Source organism: Herpailurus yagouaroundi, unplaced genomic scaffold, assembly GCF_014898765.1.
Source record: "Herpailurus yagouaroundi ecotype Mexico unplaced genomic scaffold, PumYag 164, whole genome shotgun sequence".
NCBI classification, from domain to species: Eukaryota; Metazoa; Chordata; class Mammalia; order Carnivora; family Felidae; genus Herpailurus; species Herpailurus yagouaroundi.
Window position 1 is genome coordinate 1,353,339 of NW_024412405.1, and position 27,655 is coordinate 1,380,993.

General features: G+C 53.0%; 1 protein-coding gene across 4 annotated transcripts; it reads right to left on the reverse strand.

Moving 5' to 3' along the window:
* On the reverse strand, window positions 1-27,655 carry SPACA7 (sperm acrosome associated 7). Of its 4 annotated transcripts, none has more exons than XM_040487059.1 (7): window positions 27,451-27,649; window positions 23,963-24,022; window positions 19,574-19,675; window positions 18,579-18,686; window positions 15,797-15,868; window positions 2,259-2,336; window positions 1-176 (listed from the first exon to the last, which is right to left on the reverse strand). In XM_040487059.1, the coding sequence occupies exons 1-7, from the start codon at window positions 27,632-27,634 to the stop codon at window positions 160-162; spliced, it is 621 nt and encodes a 206-aa protein (XP_040342993.1). In that variant the 5' UTR covers window positions 27,635-27,649; the 3' UTR covers window positions 1-159. The 4 variants fall into 4 exon arrangements, with proteins under 4 accessions (XP_040342993.1, XP_040342994.1, XP_040342995.1 ...); XM_040487060.1 differs by having other exon boundaries at window positions 27,463-27,639; XM_040487061.1 differs by lacking the exon at window positions 19,574-19,675 and having other exon boundaries at window positions 27,451-27,655.

Consider the following 27,655-nt stretch of genomic DNA (forward strand, 5'->3'; position numbering starts at 1 on the left):
GTGGTTAACAGTATGTGCACATATATGCTCTTTATTCCTGAGGGTGGGGCTGTGGGGTCTCACGAAGTCTGGAGTTTCCTGCTTAGGGGGCTCCCTCGGGGCAGGTGGCCTTGCTGACCGTCCTCTGCATCTCCTCGGAGCTTCACCCTTCTCTTCCACTTACTGGGAAGAGCTCCCTGTTTGGAGAGAGAGTTTCTTGAGAAATCCTAGGCGCCCTGCTCATCCTGTGGCTCGGACCCTCCTGGGCTGTCCCACTGGTGCAGGACTACAGGCGTGAAGCCAGCCTCCAGTGTCCCCAGTCTGTGGGCAGCAGTCACAGGTGCTGTGGGGCTGGAAGGAACCGCAGGAAGAGAGAGTCCTGGGTGGGGGGAAACGGGCTTGCAAGGGTGCAGAGGACGACAGGGGGCAAGCCAAAGCCCCAAGAGGTCAGGGTAAACTCGGAGGCACTGTTTGCAGGAGGGAGAGGGGGAAGGTGTGGGTTCGGGTGAGGGTGGCAGTGGGCCAGGTGGGGAGAGCCCTGGCAGGATCTTGGGGAGCCCAGGCCAGGATGCAGAGAGGGGAGGAGCTGTGGGGAGGCGGTCGCGGAGGGAGGACCGGGTGGGGGCCAGGCCGCACCCTTTAATGCCTCACTGCCACGGCCTTCTGCCTCCAAACCAAGTGGGGGCCCCTCTGAACACTACTGGGCTGGGCTGGGGGTGTCCCCTCCCCTCGGGGGCACCCCCTGTGGACGCAGTCCTGTGATGTCAGGCTCTGGGAGGTCAAGGACCTCGGTCCCTCCCGTGCACGCACTGCTGGGCCCCCAGCCCTGGCACCAGAGGAGTGCCCGCCACCCATCCCCCAGACAGGCAGGCCCAGGGCCAACGTGCAGGACGTGCAACGTGGAAAGGTCCTGCCTCAGACACTGGAGCCATAGGGATGTTCCTGTTTTCAACGACAGAACTCTCAGGGCCCGGGGACTGGGGATTTGGCAAAGTCCCCCTGACATCTGACTAAAGCAGCAGAAAGTGGCTGGATGTCAGTACCGGTCGGTAAGTTTGTGGTGGGCGGGGCAACCGCTCACCCCCCTTTCAACCCCCGACTGCACTGGGCTGTCCCACTGGGGGGAGGTGCAGACTGTGGGGGGCCTGCAATTTCAGGGCCCCAGGGCTGGCTCTGGCCCCGCACAGAGTGGCTCCTGGCTGCTTGGTGACCAGTCACACAATGCAAGGTCTCTAGTGACCCGTCTGTGGCTCCACCCTGCTGGGCATTTAAACAAAGGACAAGATAGCAGGCTGGCAGAAAGACGATGACGGGGGGGGGGGGGGGGGGGGGGGGGGGGGGTTTGAAGGAGCGGCTGACCGCAAGACGCCGGACCCAGAAGTGTCCCAGCAGGCTGGAGCGGAGGGCGATCTAACCTTCCCCTGGAATGTGGGCGCCTCGAGGGCAGGGGTCCGTGTCCACGGTGCTCAGTCCCCAGAACTGGGAAGGGTGTGGGCCTGTGGTAGGTGCCCAGTGAGCACTGATGGAGGCGAATGAAGGTGGCCAGGTGTAAGTGTTTGGTCCTGCACTTGGCTCTACGAGGACCCAACTAATGGGGCTGCACCGAGGCCCGTTTACAAACCCCCGGAAGTCTTCGCTAACACTAGCTTGAAATGTGGGCGTGATGCGCCCCCAAACCCGGCGGTCTCAGGGTGCGTGGACCGGTGTGTGGTAGAAAGAACGCAGGAGGTGCTGATTCGAACCGTCTACGGGACTACAGAGTCTACCTGGGAGAGGCTGGGAGGCCAGGAGGAGGACTGGCCTGGAGAAGAGGCTCAGGAGTATTCTGGAAAGTTCCAGGAAGAAGCATGGGGCCGGGGCAGAAGCCACCAGAGGAAATTCGTGGACCAACTTCAGCGATTAGGAAGTTGTCTGAAAGGGCAGGGGTGGGAGGAGTGGGGAGGGTGGAGGGCGGGGGCGCTCAAAGGTGTGGGACTCCCCGGGTGGGAGGCTTGGGGACCTTGTGGGCCTGGTCCTGTGGTATGTGGTGGTGGGCCCACAGGTCCCAGGGACAGCTGAGAAGGGAGGGGACACCCACACGTGGCCCAGGACTCGTGGAATTTGGACTCAATGGGCCAGGAGTCCCGCACTGACAACACACGAAACCCGATCTGCCCAGGGACCCCCAGAGAGTCACCCGCCCCTCCAGAGAGCTGTCCCCTGGAGCAGACAGTTTACTTCTCTCCACGGCGGGGGTGGCATCCCAGCACAAGGACCCACTTATCTATTATTCCACTTACCTGAAGATTTTCCCATGTTTTGAAGGATTTTGTCCAGAATTGATGTTTTTTTATATTGGTCATTTTTTAAATTCTTTCCTGTGGGGAAAAAAATAAGTACAATGATCAGGATTTGGTCAAGGGTTAAGTCACGATTCCAAACACCTTTTTAGCCTCAGAACGACAGCTCTGGAGACACCAGTTCGCAGGTGAGGGCGGCCTGCCCCTGAGCCAGAGCTGCGGCCTGTGTGGCCCCGGGCGGTCACGGACACGGCCCTGCGGCTTCCTCCTCATGCTGCCGCCCCAGCCTGCGTCCTTCAGGTGATGCTCCCGGTCCCTCGGACGCGTATTTTATGACATCTCACGCCCCATCCCGGAACCGCCCTTACCCCAGAATCGCGGGGCCCATCTCACCGCTGCGGAGAGGGCAGAGTGTGCGTTCATGGTGCGGGTCAGCGGGGAGAGGCCCACATGGCCCACGAGGCTCCCTTTGCCACCGCCCGGGGCGCTCTCCCCCTTCTTCCAGGCTGCCCGGCTCTCCAAGCATAACAAGGACACTGCCATCCTGAAGGTTTCCCGAAACTCCACTTGAGCGCAGCAGGAAGACGCAAGGAAAACGTTCAAGCCAGCACAACTGTCCACCACGCAGGTCCTGCCTGGTGGCCGGCTGCTCTCTGGGGCTTATAAAAGCGCAGCCCCTCATTCGCCTGGAGCCTCCCAGCCCGTGCTCAGCAGGTATTCACCGAGCAAGAGGACGAATCTTTTGTTACAGCGAAGGCCAGCCTCGAATCACTGATTAGGGCATAAAATTATCCGTGTCCCGTGTGGCACGCAGGCTGGAACAGAGCCCGAAGTCCAGGCACATTCCAGAGGTCAGGAGTGGTGCTTTGGGTCGTGGGGCATTTTTGGACGTTCTGGATAGCACACAGGGGGCTGGCTGTTCCAGCAACAAGAGAGAGAGGTTCTCGGCAGATCCTTCAAGGTGCTTCTGGCTTTTTTTTTTTTAATGTTTATTTATTTTTGAGAGACAGAGAGAGAGTATGAGTGGGGGAAGGGCAGAGAGAGAGGGAGACACAGAATCGGAAGCAGGCTCCAGGCTCCGAGCTGTCAGCACAGAGCCCAACGCAGGGCTTGAACCCACGAACCGTGAGATCACGACCTGAGCCGAAGTAGGACGCTCAACCGACTGAGCCACGCAGGCGCCCCAGTGCTTCTGGCTTTTAAAACATTCCTCAAAGTTATTTTACGGTAACAAATTCGTATTTTTATAAGTATTATAAGCCCATGGTAGAATTTGAAAATCTGAAAAAAATAAAAAAAACTGTGGAAAGTAAGGCCATTTCCAATAGTTGGTGCCTCGTTTCCAGCTTCCTCCTGGAGGCCACAATTGCCATCCACCTCTGTTTCCTTCTGGTGACGGAGATTGTTGCCAACATCATACTCTCGCTCAATATTTAAAACCGCATTTATGTTTTTTAGAGGAAATTGCTTAGGAAATTTTGGTGAATAATTCAGACTGATGAATTTTAGGGAAACACATAATTCATTAATAAGTATAAAACATGTGCATCTCAAAATGCTCATTTCTGGACTACGATCTTTAGTTAGGACTCCACGTGCCATGGCGACATTTACACGGACTGTGTAGGTGTGGTTCCACCTGAACATCAATGCACTGATGAGGCTTGTGGGAAATGTTTACTTTCCAGTTGTGGATGAGACCCCAGGGACACAAAGCATTGAGGTCACTGGGGTGGCACGTGGTCCAGCTGGGAAAACACCCGGGAGGCAGGGCCCCTGGCTTCTGCTCCTTCTAGGCCACCCTGAAGCTTTGACCAGAGTTGAAATGCAGGGCTTTTCCTATATGTGACAGCCCGCTATTTGAACTTTCACGCCTGGAAAAGATGGGAGTAACAAGGACCAGATTTATCCTCCCAATTTAATAAAAAAAAAAAAAACTAGAAAAATTATATGAAACAATGATTTCCCATTCATCAGACGATGGGCAACAAGGGACAGTGACCCCTGAGGAGGGACTGCCAAGGGGCTCCCATGAGCCTCTGGTTCCTGCCTGGAGTGTTTCTGGTCCTGTGTGATGAGGGAGGACGTAGGCAGAGCCCTGTGGTGTCACCAGGAGGGGACGGGGCTGGGGAGGCCAGAGCAGCAGAGGCGAGGGAATTCGGACACTGCAGAGGGTGGCCCTGTCTCCAGCTGAGTGGGGGTCAGTGAGAAGCCACAGGAAGCCTTAGCGTGGAACAAGAACCACCCGAAAAGGTGGCAGAACAATCTCCAGAGCTCACACAGGCCAGAAAAAGTTGGCATCTTCTCTGGTAAACGTATAAAGAGCCTCATTATACACAGGCATCGGGTAGAGTGCTCTGAATTTTACTGCCTCGGTATCGGGGAATATTAGCCTTTGGGGTAAGGGCTGCTTGGTCTTAACAAAGCTTAAAAGTGAACCTCAAAGTTATTTAAGTGGGTTCAAGAGCAAGGCTTGCTAATATTTTCTAAAAATAGAATATCCAACATCCAACAAAGTGAGATTCATACTTGGCATCCATCCAAACAAGAATGAGCAGGTATGAGAATAACCAATGAAATATGACCTATAATGACCAGAGTCAACCAATCAAAACTGGCCCAGAAATGACTCTATAGGTAGAATTAGAGGGCAAGGATATCAAAATTTATTGTAACACCGTATCGCAAATGTTCAAGAAGCACAGAGTGTCAAATTACATAAAAACACAAGACCCAGCTATGCACTGTCTACAAAATCCCACCTTAAATATAAAGCACAAGGAGGTAAAAAATAAAATAAAAAGATCAGCCATGCGAACACTGATCAAAAGAAAGCTAGAGTGGCTATTTAAATATTAGACAAAAACAGAGAATATCACCAGGAATAAAGAGGGTCATTTCTTACTGTTAAAGCAGTAATTCATCCAGAAGATAGAACAATTCCACATTTTTATGCATACGGATGAAGTGCAATGAAAGAGCTTCGAAGGGCGTGAAATGAACACTGGTAGAGCCGAAAGGCACGGCGAGCACATCCACGGTGATCGTCTGAGACTTAAATTCTGCTCTCTTAATAGTCGAGTAAATGGGGAGACAGGAACTCAATAAGGGTGTAGGAGACCTGAACAAGGTAGTTCAGCTACTTGATCTAATTGACATTTATAATTGTTGTGACTCCACAAATCAACACCATGTACACGTTCTTATCAGGCACACATGGGAGTACTTGCTAAAGAAACGCTGTATTCTGGGCCATATTTAAAGTTTTTAAAAATGCGTTAAAAAGATCTAAGTCATACACTGTGTGTTTCTGACCAAAACAGAAATAAATCATAAATCGCTAACACAATGGTGTTGGAAAAGTCTCCAAATATTTGAAAATGAAATGGCACATTTCTAAATGGCCCACGGGTCAAAGAACAGATTTAAAAGGTGAGTTATAAGGCATTTTGAACGGACAAAAATAAAAACACAGCATATTGAAATTTGTAGGGCGGGATTAAAGTAGAATTAAAAGGAACTAAACATTCACAATAAAAAAGAGTTAGCCTCAAGTCTACGACCTAAGTATTCACATTAACAAGTCATTAAAAAAGGAGAGAAAAACCTCAAAATATGCAGTGAAAAAAAAGAAAATTAAAAGAAAAAATCACTATGATAAAAAAATAGAAAAACAACATGGAAAAATGAAACCAAAAGCCTGGTTCTCTGGACAGATTAATAAGATTGATAAACTACTGATCAGACCACCAGGGATTTAAAAAAAGGCACAAATTACTGATATCAAGAGCGAGAGAGATGACAGCCCCATGGTTCCTGCAGACATTAAAAAGGGCGTTGAGAGACCGCTATTTAGATGAAATGGGAAAATTCATCTAAAGACACAAACCACCAAAGCTCACCAAAGAACATACAGATACACTAAACAGCCCTTTATCTACAGAAGAAATAAAATGCGTACTTAAAAACCTTCCCACAAAGAAATTACAGGACCTAATGTCTTCATTGGTAAATCCTTTCGAACATTTTATGTAGAAGTAATATTTATTTCATACAGACAGATCTAGAAAACCGAAGGAAAGGGAGTACTTCCCAATTCATTCTGTGAGGCCATTAGTACCTTGAGACCAAAGCTAGACAAAAGCATCGAGTAGAAAAAACTATAGGCCAACATCATTCATGAACATAAATGCGAAAATTCTTAACTAAATTTTGGCAAATTGAATCCAAAGGATATAAAAAAGGAAACTGTATCACAGGTTTATCTCAGAAATACAGGCCTGGTTCAACACTCAGAAATCAAGACATGTAATTCGCCATATGAACAGAATAAAGAAAAACCAACTGATCATTTCAGTAGACAAAGCGTTGGTAAACATGGCTTACAGGCCAAGTATGGATCAGCACCGGTTTTAGTAAATAAAGTTTTGTTGGAATATAGCCACACCTGTTCTTTTATGTGTGGTCTCTGGCTGCTTCTAGTTAAGTAGTTGCAGCAGGAGCCATATTGCTCTTAGACTAAAATATTTGCTATCTGACTTTTTACCAAAAAAGTCCTCTATGCTTGCAATTAGATACACCTAATTTATGAAAGGGCACCCGTTCTGACCACTCGTATTTAACCTCCAACACTGTACTGGAACTAGTGGGGTAAGGCAAGAAAAATGAATAAAAGGTGTATGTATTGGAAAGGAAAAAAAAATCTATTCACAGATGATATGATTCAGTAAGCAGTAAATCCTAAATAATCTACAGGAAAGCTTCTGGAACACAAGAGTGAGCTGAGCAAGGGGGAAGGTTACAGAGTCTTGTACGAAACAATCACATTTCTATACACTGGAAATGACTAACCGGGCGTTGAAATTTAAAAAACAGTATCATTTATGATCACATCAAGAATTATGAGATACTTATGCATAAGTCTAATAAGACATATGCAAAGTCTTTATGCTGAACACTACAAAACTCTGGTGAGAGGAACCAAAGAGGACCTACATACACAGAGTCCTCCACAGAGGGCAAGACTGAATACGGTTAAGAAGTCGGTGCCTGACAAACTGATGTATAGACTCGTAGCAATTCCAGCCAAAGTCCCAACAGAATGGTCTGCGGAAATTAACAAGCCGCTTTTAAAATGTATACGGGAAGGCAGAGAAACCAGAACAACCAAGTTGATTCTGAAAATCCGAACAAAGCGGGAGGACACTACCTGATCTCAAATCTTGGTATCAACGTACTGTAGCCAAGGCAATGTGACACCTGAAAAAGAGTAGATCTTAAGTCCGTGGAACAAAGTAAGAGGCCAGAAACAGGCTCACAAATGACTGGTTGATTGTCAACTATGTGCACAGGCAATTCAACAGAGAAAGAGGAGTTTTTGCAAAAAATGGTGTTGGCACCGGACATCAATATGGAAGAAATCAAACCAAAACGAAAGAATCTTTATCTTACACCATATACACAACTTCACTCAAAATGGATCACAGCCCTAAAGTAAAATCTACAGTTTTAAGACTCCCGGAAGAGAACGTGGAAAATGTTTGTGACTTTAAATGAGGCAAAGATGTCTTATTTGGCACTGAAAACGAAACTTGATAAATTGGATTTGACCAATGTTAAGAACTTCTGATCTCTGAAAGACACTGGTATACAAATGCAAAGCAAGCCACAGACTAGACTGGCAGGCAATCTTTCCGATCACACACGTGACAGAGGACTTGTGTCCAGAATGTGTAAACACATCTCAAAACTCAACAGTAAGAAAACAGACTAAGGAAAATGGGCACTGGACCAAAGGAGATCTTTAGATGGCAAATAAAGACAGGAAAATATGCTCGGGATTACCAGTCACTAGGGAAGTGCAAACCCATGCCACAGTGAGACTCTTGTGCGTCTGCTAGAGCGGCCCGGAGACAGAAAATCTCAGGTGTTGAGGAGGACCCAGGGCCGCTCCAATTCTGCTAGCAGGGATGCAACTTCTGCTGACAGTTTCTTTCTTTGTTTTTCTTTAAAATTTTTTTAATGTTTTTACTTATATTTGAGAGAGAGAGAGAGACAGAGTGCAAGCAGGGGAGGGGCAGACAGAGGGAGACCCAGAATCCGAAGCAGGCTCCAGGCTCCGAGCTGTCAGCACAGAGCCCGACACGGGGCTCGAACCCACGAACCCTGAGATCATGACCTGAGCCGAAGTCAGACGCTCAACCCACTGAGCCACACAGGTGCCCCCCATGGACAGTTTCTTATACAGTAAAACATAGCTGCCATACCTTTAGCTGTTTACCTAAACTAAAGGAACATTTTTATTCACCCAAAACCTTGTATGGGAATGTCTCCAGTGGCTTTATTTGTAATTCCTAAGCTCAGTCAGCTGGTGAGTGAGTAAAGCCAGCAGGGGCTGCAGTGAGGGGAACCGAATAATTACGGGCAAACATGCATGCGTCTCGAACGCGTTGTGCTAGTTGAGGAAGCTACACTCAAAGGTCTACATGGTCTTTGTAGTGTGTGACATTCCGGAAGGGGGAAAATCATAGGAACAGGACACAGGTCAGTATATTAGGGCTCCGTGGAAGGAGCGTGGAATTTTCGGGTAACGGACCTCTTCTGTATGTCATTTGTGGTGATGGTTACATGACTCTAGAAAGGATGACTTTCCCTGTATCGCACTGAATCTTACTAAAACACAGAAAGTCTAGTAATAACGCCTCACACTTCTTATGAATCAAGATCTGCCCCGAGTGCTTAGCTTTTCAACCAATTTAATTGTCCCAATGACCCCACAACTTAAGGCACTATGACTCTCAGCTTACAGATGATGAAACAGGTTCGAAGACGGCAGAGCCAGTGAGCGGTGGAGCCGGGGTCTGACAGGCTCTTCCTCTCTGCCCTGCACTCTTTCCCACGTCCCATGTCCCACAGACGCTTGTCCGCTTCCAGGCCCGTTCCGCTGAGACGGATGGCAGGAAGGTTAGCCGGACTTCCACTGGCAGATGACAAACACCACGGGGTTGAGATCAAGCAGAAAATGACCCATGCCCCCAGGGGACGGTCATATCACATGAGCAGTCCCACCATGGCGCTTAGTGGGAGAGAAGGGCTCCAGCCCAGGAAGGAGAGCCCGTCAGTTTCCCAGAGGTGCCCTGCTGTGGCGGCCAGAATTTCACATTAGAGATTCATTCCTTGGAGCCTACTTTAAACCCGCTTTGCCGCGCTGTCCCCAGGTGTGGCGTAGGAGGACGACGTTGTGGTGTCTATACTTTTTCGTCTCTGGGGCAGTCGGTGGTGGAGCTCAGCATAGCCCTGAGCAATGAGTCCTCAACACATGGGGTTGCTTGACTGCCCCGCTGAGAGACCGCCCGTGTGCCCGCCGGGGGCGGGGGCTGGAGCTCCGGGAAATGCCTCGCCTGTGGCCACAGGCCCAGGATGCACACCTGCTCCCAGGGGGGACTGCGTGTTGCGTGGGCTTGGAGAGAAGGGACGCCTGGGGGTGTCCAGCTATGCTGAGCCGCAGGGGCCCCGAAAGTTTCCCGGGAGCGGGTATCGGACCGTCTTTGATCTGCACGGTCATTTCTAGTGGCTCAGCCTAAGACCCTAGTCCTCAGGGAGGTATTCTAATCTACTCATTCCTTCTAATTTGGAAGCTTCCAAAACCTGCTCGCTGTTGACCAGAGACAAAGAAGAAGACTGGTTTCTAAGGGGCCTGTTTGTCTACAAATGACATGAACTGACTTCTAACCCAGTGTAGATGAAATCACGGCACACCTGGGGGTCTAGGACCATAAACGAGCAGAAGTCCCCTTTGTCCTAAAGTCAGTGTGAAGGGAAGAGAGTGTCCGCAAATCTCACTGGCCCAGAGCACTGGACTGGAGATGATGTTATCTTGTGGCCATGAGAAAGTTCTAGATAGATGTGCCCACAAAAGCTGGGGAGGGCCCCTCCCCCGAGGCACCCCAGGGAGGCAGGAAGCACTGGCTGCTGGCTTCTGAGATGGAAATCATTTCCTGCAGGGACACCTGAAAGGTAAAATCACCTCCATTGTTCTCCCTGGCACCCATCCTGCACACTCACAGCGCAGGTGGGAAAGACAGGAAGGGGAAGGCAGGGGTGCAGAGCCACGGGCAGAGCCAGAAAAACCAAGGACTGGTCACAGAGCTGGTCCTCACTGCTCCAGGCAGCCGCAGGGGAGCCCCGGCCCCAGGTTCTCCAATGCCCTCGGAAGCGGTGTGAATCTCCAGGGCTAGTCCTCGGCTCCCCGGCTCCCCGGCCTGAGGTCCCGACACAGGACCGCCGTGAGGTTCCTCGGGGGGATTTGAACAAGACGGGGCCAGGCACACCGTGAGCGCTCCGAGGGGGAGAACGTCACTGTTGCTGCAATGGTTGTAACAGTCACAGAGGGACGATTACCTTTCATATTTATGCACCGTTGACGATGACACTTGCACTATTCACCCGCTGACTCACTGATTCGGCAAACGCCAGGCAGCAGCCGCTGTGCCGGGTGCTAGGTCGGGGGCCACGTGAAGGGTGCCTCCTGGCGCCTGTCCAGGAGGGGCGCACAGGCCAGGGCCCATCACAGTTAGCGGAGCTCTGGGCTTCGTGTCCCCCTTCCGTGGAGGCACACGGAGGAGTACTGGGAGTAAACGCAGAGGGGAGTGGATAGAAGCCTCGACTGGAAAACATTCGCAGACAACCGTGGGATCCTGTGGTTCCTCCCAAGGAAGGACAGAAGTGACGGCTTTTCAAGTCAAAAGATCATTGTAGACACTAAGCTTTCTTTCTCTCAGGTGAGGCCCTTACCTGTCCCTGTCCCTGGAGCGTCCATCTGTGCGTCTCCACCGACATCGCCGTCACCCAGATACACGCCTCGTGCTCCACACGGTGGGTTTCTTAGTCTTGTCTGCTAGCTCTGAGGACAGGACTATGCTTCCGCGGCTTCTGGGAGACGGCAGACCCGGTGGATGCCGGCATCAGCAGCGACCCTCCTGCCCACTCGCTCGGGAAGTCTCTGCCGAGGGCCTGTTGTCTGCAGCTACCCTGGGCCAGTGTGGCGCCCTCCGGAGCATGCCTGTGGGGGGCCCTGCCTGTGCTGCTCTGGGCCTCCGGGGGCCGTGGGGTTTCCGAGAAGGAGCCATACTTGTTGCGGTCGGACCTGGAGTCATGGAGGAGGCATCCCCTGGGCGATGGCTGTTCTCTCGCTGGCTGTGGCACAGCCACAAAATCTGCTTGCCTGGATCGGGGGAGGAGTGACGGTGGCTTCCTCCCCTGGTGGTCAGGGGCCGCCACCCCAGTGTGCTCCACGCACAACTCCCTGCTCCTTCGAAGCTTCAGACTGCGCATGCGACAGTATCGGGCCGTCCACAGGTCACCTGTCCCCGTCCTTCTCAGCACCTGCCCCATTATGTGGGAACCATGACTTTGCAGGGCTGTGTCTCCGACCGCGAGGTACTCAAGGACGGGCTGAAGAAGTATTGCAATTGTCACTGACCACCACGTGCTGGTTGAACTGCCTCAGGGTCTCTCGCCCACAACAACGCGGCTCGGGGCAAAAACGCACGTGCAGCCCACAGATAACACCCACGGCTCTCAGTCTGCAGCACAGCAGCGGCCTGGCAACACCGAACACAGGTCCGTCCTTGCTCACAGGCCAAAGTCTGCAACGTCACTGTCCTACCCAGACCACAGCCTCCTCACGGGAACGTGCAGGCGGGGCTCCAGGCGACTGATCACTCAGAAACAACCTCCCGGCCGGCCAGCTGGGGCCTCCCCACCACCACTGCCCCGCAGGACCCCACGGTCCCCGCCCTTCCCTGGCCAGGGCCGGGCGTCAGGGGCCCCGGGTCACCGGGACCGAGAACAGCCCAGCAAACCAGACAAGGCTCCTCTGACCCTCGCACAATCTCTTAGTGAAAATAAGACGGCAGAGCATTTACTTCTTTTTTACTGCAGTCCACATCCGGCAGGACACCCCGGGCTTGTTTCCGGGCACTGACAGAGGGTGTCCACTGCCAGGCGATGTCATGGGGCGCCCTAGAGTTCACGTGGTGGCCTCGTGGAAACGGGGCTGCGGTAACTGTGACCAGTTCAGAGCCGGGCCCACGGGTAGCAGGGCGGCCCCGATCCAGCGTGACTGGCGTCATAATTAGAGGAGGACATTCAGCTGCAGAGCAGTGCGTAAGGAGCAGGCATGTGGTAACAAGACAGGGATCGGGGAGGCTGCCGCAAGCCAGGGAACCCAGGAGGCCTGGGGAGACCCCTGAGAGCTGGGAGAGCGTGGAAAGGACTCCCTCACGGCCTGGAAGGAGCCGCCTGCCAAAGCCTTCGTCTGGGACTTCTGCCCCCAGGACAGAGCGACAACGGGTCTCAACGGCACAGGAAGCCAGCACGCAGGAGGACAGCCTCTGGAGCGGCCTGGGGGGCTGGCAGAGGGTGGGGGGCCGCCTGTGCCCATGGCCTTCACATGCTCACAGCTCCCCGCCGGCGGGACCCGGCCCTTTGGGTCTCGGGCACAGGAGCCTCATCAGCGCCGGCCTTATAAGTGTCGTTGCCCCCGGGAAGCTGATTTCCTGGCCCACGCGTGGTGTCCCCGCAGGAGGCCGGTTCCTGGGGAAAGGTGGCTTGGGGAGCCCATGGCGCTGACTCTCACGAGGGAGACGGTTTCTCTCCGGATGCGCTCATGTCCTCGTCCTGTCTTGCTCTGCCACGGCCTGTCTTTGTCCTTCGCTGTTCGAGAGCTTAGAGAAAAGATTTCCTTCTCCGTTTTTCTCCTGGTTCCTCCAGTCGGCTCCTCCGCCATCACACGGGCCTCCCTGGGTCCCCCGACGGGTCCCAGAGCACCCGCCACGCGCAACACGCAACGATTCTATCGAATTGCCTTTCAGTGGCTTGTGAAGTTGTGAAACATTATGGAATGTTGCCTTTTTTGGGTGTTAATGGATCCACGTTTTCTCCACACATTCCCACAGTGGCATCTTGGCCAGTGTTTTGCTCAAATGAACCCCAAGATTTCAGGATCCCCTTGACAGCTGGTTCATCCAGAGCCCACGGACGCCTGCCTGGTACAAAGCGCTGGGGGACAAGGAGGACACAGCAGCCCCTTTGGGAGCACACAGGGGACTCGTGGGGCTGGTGGGGGGCGGGCAGGGAACAAAGCAGGGGCCGTGCTTCCTCAGAGACCAGCGCCCCAGCTCTACTGTGCATCGTCCCCTCAGTTTTTAGGGGCCAGGTTGAAGTGGGAGTTGTCTTAACACTTCTGTTCAGCTTTTTCCAAACGCTCGAAGGTCTGGCTCAGGTTGTGGCGGGAAGAAGAAGTGACTGGGGGCCTGGGGCCTCGTCACAGCCAGGCTCTGCTTCCTCGACACCTCCCCCTGGAGGGAGGCTTTGGACTTCATGAGGCGGTTTCTTCTTCACTGAAAGGGCTAACACAAGATCCAAGTACACATTATGTACTTACAGCGCGACAGCTTATTTACGTAAAGATGAAAAAATGGACAAAGACACAGCAGGTAAACTGAAATAACAAGAAAGCAGGTGGTAGTGACCCTTACATCAGGGAAAGTAAAATCCAAGCCTGAAAGCATTAAACATGACGAAGAAGGGCTCTTTTTAATACCGAAAGCTAGAGTTCGTAACGAAGAGATAATGCTCATGAACATCCTTGCGCCAAATGTCACAAGAATCATGCTCGTAAAGCAAAACCTACAGGAAATGCAAGGATGTGTACAGTGGGGGGATTTACACCCCATTCTAGGGAAAGATTAGGGAGAAAAGAAGAGGTGAGCAGAGAGGGGCCTAAACCACATCATCAATAAGCAGATACTACGAGTACCCTTCCCACCCTGGCAGAGTGCACACCTTCTCAGTGCTGTCGCAGCATTCACAGAAATTAATGTCAGGTCACAAAGAAAATGTACATCAGCCACACAGTAGCGCTACTGAAAACACTTCCCGATCATAGTTTAATCAAACTAGGAATTATTAACAGAAACAAAGAGAAAAGGCCCTACTACCTAGAAATCAGAAAACACCTCTCAGACAACTTTTGGGTAAAAAGGAACTATGCACTAAAATTTGTAGAATTTCTGGGAGATAATGACAATGAAAGCATGATATATGAGAATCTATGGGACACATTGAAAGAACAGAGCACCAACCACTTATCGGTAGAATGAAGTCAGTGAGCCACTCAGCCCGAAGACCTGGAAAGGCAGCAAAGCTCACTACAAAAAAAGCATAAAGAAGGAAATAGTCATGACAAAGACACAGATAAATAGGGGTGCAGAATGGAAACTCGGTGTAGTTAGTTAATATGCCAATACCCTAGATCGTGGGAAGAAATTAATACATTAGACAAAATGCTGGTTTACCTAATAAGGAAGATAAAAAAAAAAGAGCATATATTTATAAAATAAGACATGACAAGGGGGAAATAGCAGTAGAAACAAATGGTATTTTTAAAATAATGCGATGAGTTGGAGACTTCCTTGCAAATACGTTTGAGAACACAGAAGAAATGGATGTTTTTCTAAAAAAAATATGCATTGCTAAAATTGACTGCATCTGATTAAGAAAGATTAAATGAATCACTTTGCCTAGAAGAAATAGAGAGTTACTGAGTAATTACTCTAGGAAAAGCACCAGAATGAGATGGTTTCACAGGGCATTTCTGACAAGTCTGAAAAGACCAGATGGTTTCAATGCTCTTTAAATTTTCTAAGAGATTCAAAAAGAAAGAAAAAAAAATTTTAAATCTTTGTTATGAGGCAGGTATCACACTGACATTTCAATCTGATAAAAAGTACCAAAAAACACTACAGACTAATACCACCTATGAACTGTATTTGGGTGCAAAATTACTAAATAAAACACCAACAAGCAGGATCCAAAACAATGAACATGACCAAGTGAGATCTGTTCTAGGAATGCAAGGTTGGTTCAACACGGGAAAATGCATGCATACATCATTCACCGCATTAATAGAGCTAAAGGAAAAACTTCAGCATTGCCGAAGATAATGAAAATGGCCGGGACAAAATGTAAAAAAGTTGGTGGTTACTTTTTTTTTGCACATGAAAATACATAAGTCTTTGTCTAAAAGCCAGAATCTTACTTATTGGCTAAACTTATTCTGCTAAGACTGTGAATGAGGCACTGAAACCCACTAACTCTGCTACTTCCAACCACTATTCTAGAAACACGAGCTAATGCAATTAGACAAGAGAAACCAATGAGATGCATACACATTGGTAAAGAAGAAGAAAATTCTATTTGTACGTGATAATGCAGTATGTTTGGAAAACCCTAAAGCATCAATGTTAAAATGAACTGAAACAATAAAAGGATTTAAAAGGGAGCAGAATAATACTTAGCCTTCAAAAATCAACAGCATTCAAATACACAAAGAAAACAGTTACAGCACGCAGGGCAAAGATGTCCTCATTTGTAACAGCAGCAAGGCAGACTGACTCTCCCGCCCCGTCCTCCCGGCATGCAGGCAGGGGTAGCTACTGAGTCACAGTCGCTGTCATTGGAAACTCTGTCCTTACCTCCAGAAGAGAACTGTGATTCACTGTAACCCTCAGGATTGCCGAGTCTGTAACTCTGGTCAGTACTGGGTTCTTCGATGACGCACATGGAAAAAACAGGTAGACAGTGTTTTGATTACACATTTATGAACGTTTCGGCCATGGTTTATTTTCAAACACTAAGTTGAAATGCAATATCGTTTTCAAATTTTATTTAAAAATGTGTTCTGAGGGCGCTTGGGTGGTTCAGTTGGTTAAGCGTCCGACTTTGGCTCCAGTCATGATCTCACGGTTCGTAGGTTCAAGCCCGCGTTGGGCTCTGTACTGACAGTGAGGAGCCTGCTTGGGGTTCTTTCTCTCTCCCTCTCTCTCTCTCTCTTTCTCTCTCTGCCCCTCCATGACTTGCACCTTCTCTCTCTCTCAAAATAAATAAATAAGCTTTAAAAAATAACGTGTTCTGGAAAGCCATGGCACAAGTATCAAGTCAGGCGTCATCTATCAAGACCTTGTATTCACTTGCTTGCTGGCCCCACCTCCCAATTAGGAGAATTTACATCTCCAACAACATGCAAACACACGCCCAGCAGGCTGTTGCCGTGGCACCCTGCAGAACTGTAGAGACAATGTAAAATGGAAACAAGTAGAAAGACGGCGGGCACGAGGCATGGTTCACTGGCACAGGGGCGTGCCCCGCTGGAGAACCAGGCACCAGCTCCCTTAAGGGTGTGCGGTGGCTCCCAGCTTGGTGTGAGGGGACAAAGCAGGGCCTGGTGGGCGCCCTCACCTAACAAGGGAGGTGATCTGCGTATACGTGAATCTCATTTGAGCCCAAGGGAACACGGGACTCGTGGGGACGGGCCACTAGGCATGCACGTGGTGGGCCACCAGCGGATTCCGGTACGTACCTCTGTCTATCGTGATGACCTCCAAAACCATAGTAATGCCCACATATTCAAATATAAACATCTAACATCAACAGCATGAGGAATGAGCCTGACTTTACTGGAAACGAGGGGCACACAGAAAGGGCAGGAGGAAAGACGTGCCCCGGGTGACCCTGAGAACCACACGTGAGACAGAGACAAAGAACTCCTCACCGACACTGCTCTCCTGTCGGCCAATCTGATTTTCCCAAGGGGTGGGGGGAGCAATCCGAAGTCTCTAGACTAAGCAAGTGCTTCGGTTACTGTGGAAATGGGAGCCAGATTTTTAAGAAACTTCCAAGGAGCGGGATGGAGGCCTGTCAGCTGCAGGTCGTGGTTTTACGTAGAGAAAGAGGGAGACAGTTTAATATGGCTGCATGTGCACGTGCCTCTGTGTTTGTGCGTGTGCACGCCTGTGTTGCACATTTGTGTGTGCATGACTGGTTGTGTGTGTTTGTATCTGCACACGCATGTGTGTCTGTAGGTCTGTATATGCACACACGTCTGCATGTGCCTGTGTGCACACACATGTGTGTCTGTGCGTGCATGTGCTTATCTGTGTACGTGTCTACCTGTGTGTGCACGTCTCTGCATGTGTAGTGCGTGTCTCTGTGTGCACACATCTCTGCGTGTGCACAAGCGTGTATCTCTGCATGTGCACATGCGTGTCTGTGTGCATGAGCGTGTCTGTGTGTGCACATCTCTGCGTGTGCACGAGTGTGTGTCTCTGCGTGTGCACGTGTCTGTGTGCACGAGCGTGTGTCTCTGCATATGCACATGCGTGTCTGTGTGCACGAGCGTGTGTCTCTGTGTGCACACGTCTCTGCATGTGCACAAATATGTGTCTCTGTGTGTGCATGTCTCTGCGTGTGCACGAGTGTGTGTCTCTGTGTGTACGTGTCTCTGCATGTGCATGTGAATGTGTGCGTGTGTGTCTCTGTGTGTGGTCACATACTTCCCAGCCCAGCCTGATGAAGGAGGCAATGACATTCTACTCCAGTCCACCTGACACCCACTTCTTTGTTTCTAAGTTCCATCCTTTGGTGAAAAAGAATCACGACTCCAGGGCTGGGGCTGGGGGGCTAGAGGCCCAGAACACCTCATGGTGCCAGAAAGTGGGGAGGTGTTCAGAAGGAGGGGGCACAGTAACAGGACCAAAGAGCCAAATGGAGGGACCCCCCCCAAGGCAAATCTGGGGTAAGTGAATGAATAAATAAGGGACAAGCTCTTCCTCAGGGCAAAAGTCCCAATAAAGAAACCCAGAAGGAGTGATGGAAGCAGAAAGCTGCCATTTCACAAGCTCTCTTCTCTAGAGCCTGCCACAACCCTTCACGGGCCAGGCATCCCGCGAGCTACATGGGCACCTTTCTTTTGCGTCATCTTTAGGGTGAGGAAAAGATCTGTCACCCCGTGGGGGGCTAGCTCCTTAGCCTCAGTGCCTGAACACTGGAGTTCATTTCAGCAACCGTGGCCGTTGGAGGGACACTTTCCCTCACTCCGGGGGAACCTCCCTGGTGGTGGGGGCGACGCTGGCTCTCCCTGCCCAGCCCCTGGCCCCCAGGGAGGGGCAGGTACCCAGCTGACGTGTGGGAGGGGCGGGCAGTGTGGCGGCCCTTCCTCCCGGCTAGCGGCCACCCGCCTGCCGGGACCTTCCTGCCAAGCTCTGCTTCTCCAGGGTCAGGACCACGGGCAGGGGTGGTGGGCAGGCGGTTCCTCGACGGAGACGGGAAATCAGCCCCGCTGGGGTGAAGCAGCCTCAAGCCCTCTCCAGCCACGCTTTCATCCTCCGTGACGGGGACGTCCCCGTGTACATCTGCCTGGCTCCTCTGTCCTCCCCACCACCTTCTCCTAAGGCAGGGGCATTACCGGGTTGCATTTACCATTATTGAAAATTTTGTCCTCACTGCCCATAGAGAATTGTGAATTATCGGAGAGTCCCTGATAATTCTGAGTGCCACCAACTTCAAAATCCTCATTCATGCTGTCATCTTTGATGAAGACCATGGAAAAAATAAGGAAACAAATTTTTGATTACACACACACGAACATTTGGGTCCACACTGTATCTTACGGAACGCTAACAGTTGTCAAGGTCTACTGAGAACGTGCCTTGGAAAGTTGACATGTACCGGAGTCAGGCGTCATCTGACCACCTTGAACCCAGCAGTTTGGGCCCCAGCAGATGCTGGGTGGTGTTCGTCCCAGGAACCGGAATTCACATCTGGGCGCACAATTGCAAGAAAGTGCTGAACTTCCTGGCTGCTGAATGCAGTTCACGCACTGCTTGTGGATTTCTGCTCCCGGCCTCCCCTTAGCAACTGTCAGCCAAGTACTGGGTCTTGGTTCTCAGCGAGCTGTTTCACTGATCGACATGCACCCCGGACACCACCGAACCGCCCTTTGGAAAAGCGCCTTCTCTTCCCACGTTCACTACTAGCGATGTGGCCTCGGGCAGGTTCTTCAGACCTTTGTTCTGTCCCGCGTGCAATGGGGTCAATGTCACTGCCCGCGCTCTCAGAACGCTTAGGTACGTGTCAGTGAGCGGGTGGTCGCAAGTCCCCCTTTCCATGTGTCCCCCCCATTCCTGCAGTGGCTAAGCCGCCTTTGCATCCTGAGCACAAGAACCTGCTTGCGTGTGCACCCCCGAGACCACCCCAAAATAAGAGGAACTCGTCTCCGCCAGCCTCGGCTTGGCCGCCTCAATCTCGGGAAGGTTACAGAGAAGGTTCCGGACACCTGTTTCTTGCACACCGCCATTTGCTTTTGCCCCAGAAGTAAGCTGGCCTTAAAGAATGTAAACTGGTAGGATTGTGTCTTCACAACCACAGACCTCTAGGAGTACACGCAATCACAGGTGTAAAAAATGTATACTTGCTTTTATCGTTGAACAACTTTGTTGACAATGTTGATGCTGTCATGTGCTTTCCAGCCACTGATGACTTATTTGGATTCAACATCTCTTGGACTAGAATTTCATCTTGGGAAAAGCACATAAGGACACGTCAGAACCAGTGGAGCAGGACAGGTACCCTCTTGTTCTACCTGGACCGAAGGTAGTCTGTGAAGCGGGACTAGAAACCGGAACTCAAGGGGCACCGTGGAGACAGACAGGATCGGGGTCTCCAAAGAGCCCTGTCTGGGGTGGGAGACCACTGCCCCCCTCAACAACTCCTGAAAACCTGAGGGCATCCAGATGCCCTGGACAATAAACTTCGTTCCCCAAAGACACGAGGCTAGAAAGCCTGGCCCAGGTGCCGTCCCACCTCTACTCTCTGCCCCTCTCCTTCTGTCCCCTCTGAGACTTTCCCCAAGCCGTCCCCTTGGAGGCACACGGTCTTTCCTGATTTCTGCAGAACGCAGCATTGTTTTCTCTCTCCCTCTACATCTCCCTGACAGCTCCCAGGAAGCTTCTAACGTAAGCGCACTGGGCTTTGCGTCAGACAGACGGGACCCACATCCTGGTTTTGCTCTCACTGGATCACGACCCAGGCAGCTTCTACTTGGACCCTCAGTTTTCTCCTCTGTAAAATGGGTCTGTCTTATCGCATCAGGCGTGTTATGAGGGTCACATAAAGCCGTGTATGTGGAAAGCCTTAGCACAGTCGGGGACCGTGGTGGAGACTAATGTAATTTAAAAGACAGCAGCTGGGAGTCGCCCGACCTCTGCCGCCTACGGGGAACCCTGAGCAGTCGGTCCAGGTGCTGAGGCTGGAGCCCACCTAGCAGGCGATGACTAGTTTGCCCAGACATTCCTGGTCCACATCCCGGGAGCCCTGAGATCCTGGGCAAAGCACACGGCTGCCCACCGGGGTTCCAAGTCATGTGACTTACAGGAGTCCAGGGGAACAGATGCGAAGCGTCACTGGAAACAAAGGTTTCACCGCCATGTATGGGAAGATGCTTTTGCACGGTTCTGTGTGGCGTCCTCCAACCTCCCCCACAGAAGCTGAACTTGGCTGGGACCGTGGGGCGGCTGGGGGCTCAGGACATGCAAAGGTCAGCGAGCCCACTGGCTTTGACAGGAACTTTGCTTCTCCCGGTAGAGAGAAGTGGGTGGCTTCACCCCCCACACCCTTACTTCTCCCTGCCCTGGAAGTGGACACAGTTCTGGGGCTGTGGACGCCATCCATGACCACAGGTAGAAGCTCAAGGGATGGCCAGGGTGGCCTCAGGGCCATGACTTGATGTCGCCGAGCTGCTGGTGACACGGGAGCACAGCCCCTTACTGCTGCCATTCTGGCCCTGCTCATGTGGCCAGTGGCTTTTGCCACACCTGTTTCCACCTTGAGAAGATTTTGGCCACTCTTCTGGGCCAGTTATTGTGCAGAAGAGCCCATTTTATGTCCCCGAGATCAAGGTGTCCAGTTAGATTTTGGGTCAGACAGAAGAGCGGATATTCATGGGAATAACTTGTATTGAGCACTTACTGTGTACCAGAAACTGTCCAGGTGCCTGGGGGTCAAGGGCGGCCCAGCCCTGGTCCCTGGACTCTGGAGCAAATATGCAGCCGTGTGCGAGGGGCAGGACTCTACATGTGTGATTGTGTACAGCACTTCACAGAGCACCCACCAGGGGCCGGGACAGGAGCCTGACTGACCAGCTCAAAGCAGTGGGAGCTCCTGGAACCAGTCTACCTTGTGAAGGAAGCCGGGTGGCCTCCTGGGGACACTAGAGACCATCAGCTGCACACATCCTGAGAGGTCCTCAAAGTGGGCGGGGACAGTCCTCAGGGCCAAGAGGAGGCCGAAGCCAGCCGACCTCACACCACCTTCAGAGGGGGGGCTGGGGGACACCTCAGAGGTGAGCAAACCCAAACCACAAGTTCCAACAGGCCTCCAGAGGCACTGTGCGTGTAATCGTAGCAGAAACCTTCAGGGAAGGACAGAGCATCAGGTTGCTGTACGAGTGAGACAACGCTGCCTTCGAATTGTGTCTAATTTCTTATGGGTAAATTGTTGTTTCTGATAAATGAGATACTGAATATACAAACGGACAAGCACCAGACCTATGTCAAAATAAAACCAGCCCATGGTGACTGCTGTAGCCCAGACGGCCGGGGGGGGGGGGGGCCCTCCAGAAGGCACTCCTGCAGCACCACCTCCACCCCGGGCAATCTGCCCCTGAGGGCAGGACGGCTTCCCCAACTGTTGTCCTGCTTCCAACCTGGGACCAACCAGAGAAAGCCCCGTGTGCTTCCCTAACCCATCCCTGGACCTGCTTCTGGTTAGCTGCCCCGGTGTCCTGGCCAGCACCCACGTCTGGGCCCCCTCCCCCAAGCTGTCCTGGGCCAGCACCTCCCCCAGGGTCCCTGCCCCCAGCCACCTCTTTTCCACCCTGAGCTCTCCCCGCCCCACCCACCTGAGTCTCTGCTGCACGCATGTGGCGGTGGCCTGGCGGATGCCCTGCTACAGGGAGCTCTGAATGGGCAGCCCCTGCTGTTCTCACGCGGTGGCCTGACTTATTTCCAGAGACGCGGATGCCTTACTCTCCCACCCCCATCCGGGGGAAGTATGGGGTGGGTGGAGAGGGAGCCTCAGCTCCCCTTCTGGGCTTAGTTGATCAGAAATCCCAGTGACTCATCCTTTCCGATTTTCTCCACAGTGGCCGGGACTTTGGGGGGTCGGCCCACGGGATGGAGGGGGTGCTGGTGTCAGGACTATGGTCCTGCAGGGCCAGGGACGGTCAGAGCCCCCAGGAAACTTGGGAGCGTTTGTCTCCACTGCTCGCGGACCTGCTGGTGCCCCGTTCTTGCTGGAAAGTTCACCTGACGAGGCCTCTCCCTTCCAGGTCTGGCACCCTCAGACTTACCTGACCTGCACGTAGCATTTTTAAGGGCATCTAAGTCACACCTTTAAGTTCACACCTGCGGGGGGCAGGGGCCTCCATGCACCTGAGTTCTCCCCAAGGCCTGAACCACACACAGAGCTGGTGTCCTGTCATTTTATGGCCAGGACCTGCTTCAGGGGGACTGAGGCACCTGTGGGCATCGGAACCACTGCCTCTGAGTCTGAGACGGGAAGCGCGGAGATGAGCAGACGGCGGTAGCCCCAGACCAAACTGGAACATTCATTCATTCGCTCATTCATGTAATCTGCCAATCCACCTGTCTGTCTGTCTGCCATCCCTCTGGCAGTCAGAGAGGATTTCCCAGGGCCTCTGCTGCATCAGACTTGGAAATGCAGCAAAGTCCAACGTCGTGGCAGAGACGCTGCTGGAAAGAGCCCACATAACCAGACAGGCACTCCGCTGTTTGAGTTTCTAGGGCTCCTGCTCAGACCCAGGGAAGTCCAAGTCCCCAGCCGGAGCCTAGGGGGACAGCCGTCCCAGCAGGAGGGAGACTGCTGGGAGCCCTCTCTCTGCCCAGGGGGCTTCTACAAATGTGAAGTGAGGGCTGGACCAGAACCGGGGGCCCCGTAGCTCTGGCCATGTGGGACCCACGTGTGTCCTACTGACATGTCCTCTAAGCGTGAACTACACTGAACTGTGAATACTCCGTGTGACAAAAGGCTGAAAATACCTCATTAGTACTTTTATGTTGGTTACACGTTGAAATGATAACATCAAACAAAATGTGATTAAGTTTCACCCGCTTCTTTTAAAAAAAAAAATATGGCTACTGGATGGGGCGCCTGGGGGCTCAGTCAGTTAAGCATCTGACACTTGATTTCTGCTCAGGTCGCCATCTCACGGTTTGTAAGTTCAGGGCCCGTGTCAGGATCTGTGCTGGCAGCACGGAGCCCGCTTGGGATTCTCTCTGTCCCTCTCAAAAATAAAATAAACACTTAAAAAATATATGGCTACTAGACAATTTAAAACCGTATGTGTGGCCTGCGTTGTACTTCTTTTGAGCAGCCCTAAAGTCAGTGATTCCCAGGACAGCAGGGCTTCTGGGGAGGGCTGGATACTGGGCATTTCTTACGTGCTCCTGGCTGGCACGGCTTGCTGGTCTGGGGACCCGCATTCAGAAGCGATGCCCTCACTTCACATTTGTAGAAGCCCCCTGGGCAGAGAGAGGGCTCCCAGCAGTCTCCCTCCCGCTGGCCCTTCTTGCGTCTAATGGCCTAAAATTCTACTTCTTTCCTGAATTCTTGACTCAGGTGAAAGCACTGAAGCCGTGGCCATGGCTGTGGCCATGGCGTGTGGTTCTAACTTCAAACCAAATCACACCCTCCACCTGTGCCACCAGGTTCTCTGGGGAGCACCCATTCACAGGCACCCACCCCTCCAGATACAGGCCAAATACCGATATGAGGAGGTTCCTTACCAAATATTCCAGGTATATCCTCCTGATCTTTTGAGTTGGGTGGCATTTCAGTGGTTGGACCTAGGGGGGAAATAAATACCCTAATAGTTTAACAATTCGTTGAATTTGCACTGATCTCTCTCTCTGCGGTGCCCACCAGCCCGCTGCAGGGGGGAGAGGCCTGCAAGGGGTTCCCAGGACTGGGTTCTCATCCGGAAAGTGGCGGGCAAGGCGGCCGTGTGGTGGAGGGATGTGCCCTGTGCTCTGACTCCTGCCGCGTGGGGCAGTGCTTGCTGGCACCGTCCCTCAGAAGGGAACACGCGTCCTGGCACCTGGGATGACTGCCCTTGCACGTGCTCCGCGGACAGCCAACCAAGAGGGACGCGCACGTCCTTTCTGGAGGGCTCCAGAGGCCGGTGCCTCTGGGAGCTTAGGGACGTGATTTGGGGAACGGTGGGGGTTCTCTGGTCGGGAGGGGTCCCAGAGAGACTCCCCTTCAGAAGCAGAGTGATTCCAGGTGGTCTGTTTACAGGGAAGGCACGGGGTCTCAGGGGTGAGCCGGCCGGGCCAGACGGCAGACTTCCGTGGGATCCCTGGACGCCCGACCCCCAGCCTCCCCGGCCTCGCTGGGGGCCCGGCAGTGCATGGAGTGAGGGTTTCGGCACGGCGGCACCAGCCGGGGGCTCCCTACTACTCCTTTTGCTCAGAGCTGGGTGTCCTCCTCCATTTCCTCGACTCAGGGTCAAGGTCAGCCTCCCCTCCCGCCCCCGGGGAGGGGAGAGGGCACGCCCGGGACCCGCTGGGCAGCGCCACCTTGCCCGGCTGCACAGAGCTCGCAGGCGTCTGCAGACTCTCGTTCCAACAGTAAACCAGTGACGACGCTGATTTTCAAATGGTTTTAATGACGGACAATCTGCATACCAATGGCCTCATCTGCACGCGGGGCTTAGAACAATGCGGAAATCTCTGCAAGGAGGTCTGCACGGAGATGACAATCGCTTCCCAGTGTGCTGACCTCCCGGCAACGAGGCAAACAAAAGTACAGTTCGCCGAGGATGAGGCATTAATGAGTCATTAAGAATGGGCACAGCTGCGTCGAGCGAGCACTTTGTCAAAAATACTCTTTTCATTCTGTGTCTGTCCCGTGATTATAATGGGAGTATTGTGCCAGTCAGGCAGCAAGCGTGTGCAGAAAAATATTTATGCTCTAGAATACCCGCACGGTTTTCAAAGTGCATTGTCAACGGTGGCGGCTGTGGCGTGTTTCGCCTGTTGTCACCTCCGACTGACAGTCTCTCGGCTTCAAACCCCCGGGCGCCGGAGTTACCAGGATCCCTGACTACTCCTCCATATTTGCACAGTGCGCATCCCGGACACCGGGAAGGGCTCGCTGCTGACCTCTGCGGCTGTGCTCTGGTTAATTTGGGGAAAACAAGGCAAACCAGGCCCATGTCTGCCATTCCCGTCTCTCCTCGTGGTCAGGGCGACTCACGGCCAACGGCACCAGTGCCCTCGGAGGCGGTAAGCCCTCGGGGGGTGGGGGACTTCAACCATCCCCGTTTTGACTGCAAACTTTCTAATAGATGAAGTTCTCATTTCCAGTTTCTCCCTTAACTCAAGCAAGACTCGGAGGGCAAAGCCTCCTCCGATGGGAATGGAAACTGCCTGAGCCGGCCGGAGCCCGCACGTGATGGACCCCATGACAATGATGCACATGACCCTTCCTGTCCATCCACCTGTGCCCTGGCCTCTGTCCCACATCTCTGCAGATAAACCTGGAAGGGTCTTTGCATTTGGAGACAGGCTTGGGGACGCCAGTCCGTGCTGTCTTCTGGCTGTCGGCCTCACCGAAATGAACTCCTTTCTCGTGTCACCGTCACTGTCTCCACCTTTGGATTTTGTCAGCAGCCGGAGCTGGTCTGCTTGGGACCCCCGGAGATGGGTACTCCCGCGCCCCTGCGCCCCAGCCGCAAGCCCATAAGGAAACCCACTGTTTCCTTTCAGAAAATGATTTAGAGACTGCCCTCAACTGGCCTTTCAAGCCGGGAAGACCATGGCGGTCACCTAAGGGTGTCCCTGGTCGGGGAGGGGCGGGCTGGCTTAGGGCTGGAGGAGTGCTCTGTCCCTGGGCGCTGGGAGCACCTCCCGAGGGCACTGGCCTGTGACAGTCTGAGCAGGAAGGAGCAGCCTGGAGGGACGCGCCCTCCCATGGGGGACACACGGCCCCACCTATCACAGCCCCGTCCGCACCCACGGCGTCGCAAAGGACACTGTCCTTGGGAAGCGCCTCAGAGCTCAGTTTGCTGAAGAAAAGGAAGTTGGGGATGTTCAGTCCTTTCAGGACCACCTGACTTCTGGCCCGACTGCAGCCAGCTGGCCCGTCCCCCCCTGGGACGTGTGGGCGTGGCAAGGGTGGGAGGGGACACAGAACCGGCTCGGGCAGCACCCATGGTCCTGCTCTCAGAGAAGCCCCCCAAACCCTGTGAGTGAGCCTTCAGGGTCCACTCGGCCATCCTTGGGAGCTGGGGCTGGGGGACCATCTCGGCCCCGTTCCTTCCCTCTGTGGTGACCTGTGCGGCAGGTCTAAGAGTGGCCGGGTGGCCTGAGAATAGAGCTTCCTGGCAGGAAGTGGGGTAGGGGGGTCACGGAGCACCCCCTCCCTGCCGTCCTTTACTGGGGAGTCACAGAGTCCCATCCCGTCCCGGCCGGCCTGTCCCCGCTCGGATCCTCCATGCGGAAGGGGCCAGCATGGGAGGGCGGGGGCCAGAGGCACGCGGGGGCCGTCCTGGGTGTGATCGGCACCCTCCCTGACAAGGGCATTTGGGGACCACGGCGGATCGGGTGCAGCCGGGATGAGCTGCTGTGCAGGCTTCGTTAATTTTGTCCGGGTCTTCACGACACTGATGTGTAAGGGACAACCGCCTCACGTTAGCAAGAAAAGGTTTACGTGAAGTAGTAAGACCATTTGGACAGGACTACGAGGTCCCGTGGACAGCAGCAGTGTGTGTGTGTGCAGGAAGTGCGGGGTGGCGGACGGTGGGGGGGCGGCAGGGTCTCTGTGCTGCCCCTTGACTTTCGGGAGGTTAGAAATTGTCTTTGTTTCCTTAGTTTAGGGGGAGAGGGAGAGAGAGAGAGAGAGCAAGCATGTGCATGAGCAGGGGAGAGAGGCAGAGAGGGGAGAGAGAGAAAACCCCCAGCAGGCTCCACGCCCAATGCAGGGCTGGATCCCATGACCCTGGGGTCAAGACCTGGGCCCAAATCAAGAGTCGGCCGCTCAACCGACTGAACCCCCAGGCGCCCTAGAAACCATCTGTGATAAAAAGTGAAAATACATTGCATACGCTCCTTCCCCATGGGGTTCTGGAGTTTGAAAAGGACTTTCAAGGTAGAAAAAGTGTTCAGCTCGCTTCACTCTCTCCCAGAAATGGATGGGAAACTGGGGAGGTGTGGAGGGGCCTGACTCAGCCCCAGGGAGATGTGAGTTTCCCACCCGCCCAACAGCCACCCAACTGTGACTGTACCTGAAGTCGTGTTGATGGGCTGGGGCTCCGTGTGGCACCAGCAGGACAGCAGCAGGACAAACAGGGTCACTCCTCTGTCTCCTGCCATGTTCCCTCCGGCTGAAGGAGGAAGACCATGCCCTGAAGACCTTGGTCTCCAGGATACCCTGGAATGTCCAGGGTCCTGTGACATCACGGCAGGAAGTGAGCGGGG